Raw genomic sequence first — 11,802 nt, 5'->3', positions numbered from 1 at the left:
CTACAGTTTATTCAAGTCTGTACGGCTGAATATCTGGGAAGAGCAGCTAGTTTCTAATCTTCATCTTCTGTGATGTTTTATGTGCATTTCTCTAATTATAAATTATGCAGATCATCAGTTCATGTATCTTTCCCATCTATAACTTGGTGTCAGATGAATGTTCTTCATAATTTTCTGGTTACTTTTGTATGTTTACATTCAAGAGGAAATTCTCTGTATAAATTGTTTATTAGACATGTAATTTACTAACTCCCAGCCTGGGGATTTATTATTTCTTTATTGTGGTATTGGGGTTTGTGCTTAGAGCCCTGAGCTTGTTGGGCAACTTGAGCCATGTGTCCGTTCCTTTTTGCTTTAGTTATTGTTCAGGCAGAGTCTTGTCTTTTTGCCCAAGACAGGTCTCAGACTGTGATCTTGCTCTTGGTGGCCTCCCTGTTGCTGGATCCCAGGCACATAGCATCATGATTGATTCTTTTTGCCTGGCTTGGAACTATAATCCTGAGAATTACTGCCCCTGAGTAGCTGGGATTACAATCATGATCCACCATGTCCACCCCGCCCTGTATTTATTTAAAATATCTTTGTACACCTTTTATATTTTGGTAAAGTCCAATTATTTGCCTTTATGGATCAAATGTTTGCTATTGTACCTAAAAAGTCATCACTAAACATGGGATCAACTGTTTTATTGTTGACATCTTATAATTATAGTTTTCACATTTAAATATTTAAACTTTTTTGAATGAGATGTGAGGGTACATTTAGTTTGGGGCTTTTTTCCTTTATGAAAATCTCATTGAATTTCCTTTGTGCCTTTGTGAAAATTCAATTGGCAGTTTTTATGTGCAACCTATTTTGCCTTGATACACTGGCAAAAGCTTATATGTCATAAAAGAATGATAAGACAGAACTAACCTTATCCCATAATTCATAAAGAATTCATTATATTCCTATTAAGTATTAAGATGTAAGAAAACAATAGATTTCTGATAGATACCCCTTACTAAACTAAGGAAGTTCTCTTCTGTTCCTGATTTGGTGAATGATGACACCACTAGCATAGAACAATGCCTAATGTTTGTGAAGCCTCACATTTTCATCTTTCCTCTTTCTGCTGCTTCTCTCTTACACTCTCAATTAGTCCTTGAGCTATTATGAGTGCTATAAATGTTTTTATATGTTGAAATTTTAGTAAGTATTATTTATGAAAATAAACAATCATGAAACAGGATAGGAACTACCAAAGGAAAAAAGGCCCGAAAACAGCTATAACTGAAACCATTACTGTGACTTTATTACAATAGTTACAAACAATATTTAGTGGTATACAACCATATCACAATTGCTCAAACTATATACAAATAGGTATTTATACAAGTCTACATTAACAAAAAGCAACTAACACACTTTCTTTTCTAAAAGTCATGGCCAATAACAAAAAATTCACAGTTACTCTGCAAAAATTTTAAAGATGCAGGATTCATATTGCACATAATACAATTATAAACCTTCATGAGCACATTTACATATTTTAATCTAGTTTTCACAACATTTGCATTATCATGCAATACTTCACTGCTCACCAGGATGGTAGAACTAAAATAAACAGGTTAACTCTTAATACAGTGGCCACAATATTAGAATTATTTTAAAGTTATTTAAATTTTTACTTAAAAATACTTCTCCCTTGTAATATGACTTAACGGACAGAATTTGCTCACAGATCAAGTTACTTTTTAGTGTTCTTCCTTGTCCTTTCCTTTCTTTTCCTTTTCATCCTGTAGTGCAGCACCCAGCTTTTTGATGAGGACAGACAAAACCTTGTCTAGCGGGTCCATGACGCCTCTCTGGAGCCATTTAGGAATCGTAGTCCTGGCATGATGAAAGCCCAGCTTTTGAAGAATGTAATCCACACCTACTGGATCAATCTTTCTTCCAGTCCAAGAAATCAACCTACAACATAATTATAAATGGTAGTTGTTGAGAATACTCCTGAGGGTGAGGTAACATCATTGAGCCTCCTGAAGGCATAACCATTCCGTGATAACATTTCAGTGCATTTGAACAATTGGGCCTGTAGTTCCTGTGTTCATTAAGTAGCAACTGTAAAGTATGTGTGACTCTAAGTATCCTTGAGGTCCTTCATGTAGCAGAACTGTAGATGAACTTCCATTCTGCTCCATTTCCTTTAGGCCCGTTATATGGGCATTGTGAGAATGTACTAGGATGTCTTATTACAAGATTTTACAAGTGTGCAGCAAAATAGAGGGACAAAGACTAAAATTCAGTGTTGTATATACTATTTGAAGGCAACACCATTTTTTCCCTTTTGCTTATATTTCCTTGCACATGGAGGGTATGTTAGTGAAACACCCTTGGTCTCTCTCTCTTCCTGTACACCAGGGATTTATCTAAGGAACTTAGTTTCTCTTAGGAGTCACTCATTTTTGTCAGTTCTTCCATACCACAGGGTATTTAAAGAGCAGGCTCCTAATCAGGTTAGCTCAAGGCACTGAGTACTCTCTGTGGGTAGGTGAGTGGCAGAGCTACTGATTGCACAACTCCAGTGAACCCTGCCCCTGTGTTCTGCACTGTCACTCTCTATAGCTGAGTCCAGATCCACGGCCAGACATCCAAGCCACGTCAGTGCTAAAACAGCCCTTTTTCATTGCCCGCTGCTGCTTCCCCACACTTGCAGTTGGTCCTGAATTCAAGGAGGAGGTTTTAAGCACCAATATCTGGGCATTCAGTTGTGATAAGCATTTTTAACATTAATGAACTTCTCCAGCCAGTTTAACCTTAAAAGGTAAATAGCATCTTCAGAGTTTTTCAGGAGGCATGTGAGGCAGATGGGATAGGCAGTCTGTTGGCCTAGATCGTCTTAACTCTTACACAATAAAGCTGAGTTTAGAACCAGAGCTATTCATCACTTCTCTACCACTGTACAATATTCCTTACCTGTTAGTGCTTGTCAAAAAAGTCATATGCTAAGGCAACTTGTAGCCAAGCTAAATATGCTCTCAAAGATAGTTATTTTCTCACAATTATTTCATTTATTTACAAATATAAAAATGTATTTCCCAAGGAGTTCTCTGTATTAGGACTTTTCCAAAACTTTAATACTGAAGTAATAACTCTTTAAATAACTACCTAATTCTGTTGATTTAGTTACATAATTTTATTGAGCACAAACTACTAACACAAAAAGTCAGTACACTCTCTGCTTATAAAAAAATCCATTGTATAATGGTGATTTTTTGTTTTTACTTTAGCAGTACAAATGTCTGAATAATAATATCTGTGACATTTTGTACAATTTTATGTTTAGGTATCATGGATTTTTCTGGATAAGAGTCCAGGATCCATACAGCCTTAATTTAATTAACAAGGCAATGAGGGAGAGGAAAGGGAAAAAATACAGTGTGAATACACAAAGCACGCACCACTAAGAGTGGCATCCATTCTAATTACAGCTAGAAAATACTTTTGAAACTTTGATAAGAAAAATATAATTGGGGGCTGGGGATATGGCCTAGTGGCAAGAGTGCCTGCCTCATATACATGAGGTCCTGGGTTCGATTCCCCAGCACCACATATACAGAAAATGGCCAGAAGTGGTGCTGTGGCTCAAGTGGCAGAGTGCTAGCCTTGAGCAAAAAGAAGCCAGGGACAGTGCTCAGGCCCTGAGTCCAAGCCCCAGGACTGGCAAAAAAAAAGAAAAATATAATTGGGATTGTGACTGTAAAAGAACGTGACTCAGTAAAGGAATCTGTACCCCAAAGCATTAAATTCAACATTTTAGCATGGTTTAATATTGTGTAGTATGTACACAGAATGACACAGTGATAGTGTGGATTCTGTCACATTGTCAAAACATATCCAGTAAGGAATTTTAATGGCTCGTTAAGAATGACATATGGCTACATTTCTTACTGTAGTTATCAGTAACATCTGAAAATAAGTGCCAAAATGAAAGATAATAGCAGTAGTAAAAGAAGAATTATATTTTGGTGACTAAGTGACAGAATGTCATTTAGTAGACAATTAACCAGTGCTGAGCTATTATTCTGTTATTTGTACTTTTTCCACAAAACGTACGAAACAGGTGCAGAAATAGCAGTGGCTGAAGAGGTTACAAGTAACTACATTCTAAATTTAACCAAATATAGCCAAATTCAATATGCATTATTTATAACTTTTCAGATATGGGTACAATATGTCTGTCTATACTTACCGAAGAGTAGGTTCTAGATGCCATGTGTTGCACATAAAATCTCTCCAGTCCACAGTGGTATAGGTGATGCTGTCTTCTCTGTCTCTATCAGAGGAGTTATCATCATGTAGAATAATTGGACTTTTCTGTCCTGGTCGAGTAGATAGGATCCGAGGTGGAAAAATGGCTATAATGAAAAAGACTAATATTAAAAATCCATATCATAAGTCTATTTTAAACCACTATAGGAACTGAATGTTTGGCTACATCTCTCATTCTATTACTTCATCAAAGCAAAAAAAAAAATTCAAAACCATTTTACAACAGTAGAGATTTATGTTTTAGAAATACAGTCTTTAGAAGATTAAGAACTTTACTTATTATAAATGTCAAAGATTGAGGCTGGGAATGTGGCTTAGTGGTACAGTGCTTGCTTAGTGTGCATGAGGCCCTGAGTTTGATTTCTCAGTACCATATAAACAAAAACAAAACAACAAAAGTTTCACATTTAATCTGAGAGACGGTTTCAAATCTAGGTAGAATAGAAAAGAAACTAGAATCCTCAGGTCTATATAGTATTTGTTTTTCTGTATATTAAATGCTATGACAGAGGGAAAAACAAAGGATTACGGGCAGTACAGGTTGATGCTGTACATGAAGCCTGGATCTATTCTTAAGGAGCAATCTATAATATGTACGTAGTGCTGCCTGTGACATGATTTAAGTTTTTTTTTTTAATGAAGTCTTAACGATCTGATATATCTTTTCAGCATTGTCATTTTATTATTTCTAAAGTTTTGGCAACACTCTTCTGAATAGTAACAAAAAGGCAATTCAGTCTGTATAATATACTAACTCTTATTTCAAGAAAGTCTTTTGATAACTTTTATTCAAGTATTTGCAAGATAAATCTTACATTTTTCATCACAGGAAATGAAACAGTATTACAGCATTGTTGGACAAATTACACTTTTCCCAGCTACTTTGTGTGTGTGTGTGTGTGTGTGTGTGTGTGTGTGTGTGTGTATGTGTGTATGCACGCACGCACGTTAGTTCTAGGGCTTGAACTCAGGGCCTGGGTGCTGCCCCTGAGCTTTTTGGTTAAGGCTAGTGCTCTACCATTTGAGCCACAGTTCTACCTCTGGCTTTTTGGCTGCTTAACTGGAGACTAAGAAAGTCTCATGGACCTTCTTATCTAAGCTTGCTTTCAACCACGATCTTCAGATCTCAGCTTCCTGAGTAATTAGGCTTACAGGTGTGAGCCACTTAGTGCCTAGCTTCCAAGGTACTTTTCAAGAATTCCATCTGGGCTGGGATGTAGCTCAGTGGCAAAGCACTTGCCTAGCAAGTACAACAACCTGGGTTAAATCCCCAGTACTAAAAAAACAAAACAATCCTCCCCCCCAAATGAATTCCATCTGGCCCATGCCTGTAATCCTAGCTACTCAGGAGGCTGAGCTCTGAGGATCGCCATTCGAAGCTAGGCCGGGCAGGGAAATCCATGAGTTATCTCTAACTAGCCACCAGAAAACGAAGTGGTGTACTGGCTCAAAATGGTAGGGTACTAGCCTTGAGCTAAAGAGCTCAGGGACAGCACCCAGGCCCAGAGTCCAAGCCTCATGACCAACCAAGAAAAAAAAAAAGGAATCTGAATATATATGTAACAATTATAAAATAAACATTGAATAAATGACTATATATTTTTGAAAGCAGCCTATATAATTACATTCCAAAATGGTTCATTCTTTGAAACAGCTACAGCATATCATATCTGATCAGGTTAGTATATGTTCTTAGCTCATCACACAAAACACTTACTGGTCTAAATAATTCATTTATGAAAACAAAATGTTCTCTATTTGCATTCCAAATAGATTGATCTGATTCAGTTCAGTTTTTCCAATTATGTAACTCATGCAACTATTACATAGTTGCTTCTATTGTCATTTTACTGTTTGCAATATTTTCTCACAATTTCCAACTTGACAAACAAAAAAAAAACCTACACACTCTAACTGAAGATGTAACGTACTATATGTGGAATATTTTGTAAAGTTTAAGTCATGGCTGGGAATATGGCCTAGTGCTCATATATATGAAAAGCCTGGGTTCGATTCCTCAGCACCACATATACAGAAAAAAGCCAGAAGGGGCTCTGTGGCCCAAGTGGTAGAGTGCTATCCTTGGGCAAAAAAGAAGCCAGGGACAGTGCTCAAGCCCTGAGTTCAAGCCCCAGGACTGGTGCAAGAAAAAAGTATAAGTCAACAATCACCATCAGGTATGGTTAGAAAGAGTATCTAGCAGATACTCAAAGTCTAGTCACACTGTTTACTGGATGGTGATTGCCAATAGAGCATAAGGTTCATGGGAACAGTACTAACAACCACTTTTTCTGCAGCTTGAAACATTACTAACATGCAACCCACCTTTTTCTTTTTCTTTAAGATAAGCCGACACTAAATCATGGAGGAACATGATGAGTTCAGCATCCATGGTCACACAGATATGGTCAGTGAACTCTGTTACCACACTACATTCTACCTTTGGCTTCAGGTTGGCATCTGAAACAGCAATTAATAAAGACATAAGCCCACATAAATGCTTTCACTTGCAAGTACAAGGAAATAATTTCCATATGCTATTTATAGAATGACTAAGCCCATCTTACTGGATGCCATTTGTTCCTCCTTTACCCAGTAAATGAATTGATTCTTCTTCTTTGAATTTGGGAAGAGAATGTACCAACAGTCTTAACTTTATGGAGGACATACACCTTGTAAGAAAATCTGCCAAGATGACTTACAAAATCAATGTGATTAACTATACCAAAATAACCCGTAGGGGAACACAGCAGTAGTTTGAAGTTTCTGTAGAATCTTCTATATTTTTTCACGTACCCTGTAATGAAGGTTCTTGTGGTTCTTGAACGTGAATGGACTTAAAATCCAGCTGCATCCTTGGTAAAGCAAAGATAGTCTCTGTTTCATGGTTGTAGCTAGATCCTCCTCTGAATCCGCTCAGTAGACTAGAATTCTTCACAGTAGTGCTGTTCTCCGTGTTGTTGGCATCAACATTACGAAGTAAATTGAGCTCTACACATAAAAAGAGAACCAAGCCAGGCGTCATGGATACACTGGTGGCTCTCAGAGCAGTCTAGTACACTGAGCTTTCATTGTTTCCAAAGGTAGAGCATCCTTTTGTGTTTTGTGTGTGTGTGTTTGAACTTCAGGGCCTGAGTGCTATTGCTCAGCTTTTTTGATCAAGGCTAGTGCTCTACCACTTGAGCCACAATTCCACTTCTTGTTATTTTTTGTGTGATTAACTAGAGATAAGAGTCGCATGGACTTTTTCTTCCCCAGACTCTTTGAACTGTGATCCTCAGATCCTAGTAGCTGGGATTATAAGCATGAGCTACCAGCACCCAACTAGAATCACATTTTTAGAAAATAAAGCTACATATACACAAGTGTGTATCATGTTGTCAAGACTACCACATTATAATGTGATTTTGGATACACCCAACAGTACTGGTTTTTTTCCTCCAATTTTAGAAATGACACTATTCTTAACTAAATTTATGTCTGAACTTGAATTTCATTAAATCTGAAGGTCTCCATAGCCTAACACTTTCCTCTTAGAGAACTTGGGTTTACATATGATGCTAGCCCCTGAAATTAAATATAATTTTTCCAAAATTTGTGCTGTAACATTTTAAGTGTCTTCTAAAAACAATGGACGTTTTTCCTAGATACACAAATAGCAATTATGAATTAGAATATTCCAGTCAAAACTCTTAACTCTAAAATCCCTATTTTAGTAGACTCTGAAAAACAAGCAAAACCTTCCAATTTATCCTCCTTTTTTTTTCCTTAGGGATTTTCCTAAGTTTCTAATTCCTTAGGATAGAGGATTCCATGGTAGCTACTCTCCATGGGTTCAAATCACCTCCTTTTTTCATTTTGAAAGGAAATCATTTTTCAGTAATAAATACATTCAAGTCTTAATCTAGCCAGTAGATGATGAAGAAAAATAATACTATAAACACAGACCTGACCCCAAAACAACCACAAGAGTTATCTGGCCACATTATCATAAGCTAATGCAACTAGTAAAACAACAATAAAACTCATCAGCACTCCTTGATTTTATAACCTGATAGGGGGACTATTTAGTTTATGGTTTATGACTTGATATATTATTTTTCTCCCAACTGTTCAGAATTTAAAAAGCCTTTGGTAACAGTGTATAATTTCCCAAACCTCCAATTATTTACATTAAAAAATGTCTTTCTAAAAGGAGCCCATTCACTCTTTCATTTATGCAGCGATTTACTGGTCCCTACTGATTTCCAAATTGGATCACTGTAGTAAATTATCCATGCTGGTACCTGTGAAAGTAAGCCCTGGGATCCATATTTGTTTTGTGTTCTGTTTAAATCAGCAAGAATGATAAATTTGATGGTGTGAAATTGGAAGTGTCAAGGGCTTTCTTTGGTGATTGACCAAAGTAATTTCTCCACTTGTAATTTATTGTGACCCTTTTTCATTGTACGTGCTTTGTGTGCCTAATATCTATTTCAATACAAATTAAATTGTTCCTTTATACTGTTTCATCTGAGATTTTATTGATGTAAAAATCAAATTGTATAATAAAAGTACTAGTACTAGTACTTTCCAAAAATTACAAAATATTTCTAAATATTTTCTAGTATAACTCATATTTAAAAATAATTGTACTTATATTTAAAATATTTAAAATTGTTTGAGTCTATGAAATGATGTACTACAAAGATAATGAATCCTGTAGTAAATAATCATTACTGTGTCAATATGAGATTAATAAACTAAAAACAATAATGGGAAATGAAAACCATCTAATGACTCAGGAAAATTATCTCCACTTAAATTATAAGCACATCAGCTAATTCAAAATAGAAAAATGCAACAAAGATCAAATTTTAACCTTCATTCCTGGTGGCAGTAACATAATTGAACCATTCTTTCACACTTGCTACTCCATGGGGTGGATTTTCATGGCGACGCCTTGTTATCTTGGTTATCGTTGCCATGGGGCTTTCCAGAGCGCCACATGGTTTGGTAACCATGGTATTATGACCCAGATGAAAATCCAGTGTTTGGACAATATATGTAGAATGATCATTAGAACCTGGAACAAAAAAAACCCATATTTTTTTAAAGTGGGAAACTAGATCCACATAGTTGTAGCCTCAAAGCAACGCCTTTAGCTAAGTCCTATACAAGATAAAGCCATACAAATTAAATGGGAAAAATACAAATAATTGTTTGTAGTTGTAATTAATTGGCTTTTATCACCAGTAGCATGAAATGAAATGCATCAACTATTTTTTTCTTCAACCTTCACTATGGACCACTGAGCCCTGCCAAACACAGCGGCTCATGCCTCTAATCCTAGCACTCAGGAGGCTCAAGGCAGGAATTATGAATTCAAGGCCAGGCTAGACTATATAGAGTTCCAGCCATGTTGATCTAGGATCACAAAACAACCAAAACCAAAAAGGAACCACCAAGTAAGAAATTAAAGCTTAAAGTTTTAATTGTTGTCCATAAAGGAAAGCCTTATCAACAAAGAATTTCCTAACACTACCACTACCTTCATGCTTTTATAAGAAGTGTTTATTACACCTATTACCATGATGTTGCCAGCCATAGCAGCACAAGATTTAATTAAGAAATAGGCCATAAAATGGCAAGTTTAGAAATATATTTGAACATGTTTTTCTTTTTTCATCATGTTCCAGACAATAGATATTGCCTCACTGAAAGTGAACTCCTTGATATGTCTGAAGTTCTCCAGTAAAACATGAAAAAAATCTGGGAAAAGAAAATTACTGTATCATTTATAATCCCTAATCAGAAGACAGGAAAATTAAAGCTGAAAATATGTGAGTTTACCATCTTCCCAGATTTTCTGCGCTTCAGTCCAAAAGGCAATATTTGGTTCTTCTAAGTGAAAAAGGGCCCAGGATTTGGAACGGAAATTTGGGCCATGAAAACAAGCCAGTGTCATATGATTTCCATGTAAGCTCATTGATCCTCCAAATTGCATTCCGTCTTCCGGTAGTGGGATCTGAAATAAGGATATGTGGCATCCAGACACCACTTTCAACACTCCAGGCCAGTGTCGGTGATGAGCTGCATCAAGCACTGCAAGAGGCCAGAAAACACGGATCTTCAGTTGCCCCAGAGCATTATGGGGGACTGCCTATATAAATACTTTCTACAAGTGAAGGTGACTCAGGTAATGGATGAAAATAACATGCAGTATACAGCTAACATTAAGAAACAACAGAGACAAGGTAGGGTTTAGAAAGGCTGGGAATGTGGCTTAGTGGTACACTGCTTGCCTAGCATGCATGAAGCCCTGGGTTTGATTCTTCAGCACCACATAAACAAAAAGCTGAAAGTGGGCCCTGTGGCTCAAGAGGTAGAGCAAAAAGAAGCCAGGAATGGTGCTCAAGCCCTGAGTTCAAGCCCCAGGACTGGCAAAAAATAAATAAATAGAAACCCTGTAATAACCTTCTAGTAGTTAGAACTATTAACCTTTATTCTGATTTATAAAGTGCTTGCATGACATTTTATATTTTCATATAGCAATAACTATTAGACAGGCATCTCATCTGGATTCTTTGCAAGTGAGAAGCAGAAAAACCTCAGTGATTTTTTCATACACATTTTACTCTTCTGTGCTCTTGCTGCTCAAACTGAGGGGAGAGGACCAGCAACATTAGCAACCTGGGATCTTGTTAGAAATGCAGATTAAAAAAAAACTGTAACCACTATCTACTGTATCAGATCTGCATTTAAAAAGGATTTTCTAGGTGTGTCAAATGCACATTCAAGTTTGAGATGCACTAAAAGTGAAGCTGGGTTCAGAAGTCTCACACCCATAATCTCCGCTATGCAGGAGTCTGAGAACTGGAGGACTGGTTTTTGGCCATCTCAAGAAGAAATAGTCTGTGAGATTCCATTTCCCAAATAACCAGTTTTTGGTGTTTCTTTTTTAAAGGCAGGTAGTATGGCTCAAGTAGTAGAGTGTAAACTAAGCAAGCAAGCTCAATGAGATCAAGGAAGCCCTGAGTTCAAGCCCAATACCACGAAAGAAAAATAGACACATTTCTACTTGTTCTATGTCTTTTTTGGCTGTTTCTCATACTTCTCATCTGATACCCAACTAATGATCTACTAAAACCATTTCCATTTTCCTAATACTTTTGATTATTTCACATGACAAAAACATTTTTAAGGAAACTAAGCCAAGCATTTTGCAAAATATCCCTCAATTTGTATAACCCTGATATCAACACCATTGGTAGTAAATATAGGAACTAAAGCAACAAAATTAATACCATAAGGAATCTATGGAAAAACAACTAGGAAACAGGACAACTAGCTATGTTTCTTCCCCCATTCTAGTCATACAAAAAACTCTATGCAAATTAAGAGAAAGGAAAGGAAAGTAAGATTTGAACAGTGATCTTGGATTGGATATACTAGGCCGAATAAGCCAGTTGTAAAGGGCATTTTTAGGACAGTTATAAAAATTTATAT

General features: G+C 36.5%; 1 protein-coding gene across 8 annotated transcripts in view; it reads right to left on the bottom strand.

Annotated features, from left to right (window-relative positions):
* Positions 1-1,270: 1,270 nt before the first annotated feature.
* Kiaa1109 (KIAA1109 ortholog) overlaps positions 1,271-11,802 on the bottom strand; it is a 166,270-nt gene continuing 155,738 nt past the window's right edge. For all 8 annotated transcript variants that reach the window (XM_048333714.1, XM_048333715.1, XM_048333718.1 and 5 more), the window contains 6 exons: positions 10,147-10,398; positions 9,176-9,379; positions 7,111-7,305; positions 6,640-6,774; positions 4,235-4,400; positions 1,271-1,953 (listed from right to left, as the gene is read on the bottom strand). In XM_048333714.1, coding sequence (XP_048189671.1) covers positions 1,737-1,953; positions 4,235-4,400; positions 6,640-6,774; positions 7,111-7,305; positions 9,176-9,379; positions 10,147-10,398 — 1,169 coding nt within the window. In that variant the 3' untranslated portion in view covers positions 1,271-1,736. The remainder of the gene's footprint in view (positions 1,954-4,234; positions 4,401-6,639; positions 6,775-7,110; positions 7,306-9,175; positions 9,380-10,146; positions 10,399-11,802) is intronic.

Source organism: Perognathus longimembris, chromosome 24 (assembly GCF_023159225.1).
Source record: "Perognathus longimembris pacificus isolate PPM17 chromosome 24, ASM2315922v1, whole genome shotgun sequence".
Taxonomy (NCBI): domain Eukaryota; kingdom Metazoa; phylum Chordata; class Mammalia; order Rodentia; family Heteromyidae; genus Perognathus; species Perognathus longimembris.
Note: the sequence above shows the minus strand (reverse complement) of the source record. Positions and strands in the feature narration are given on the sequence as shown.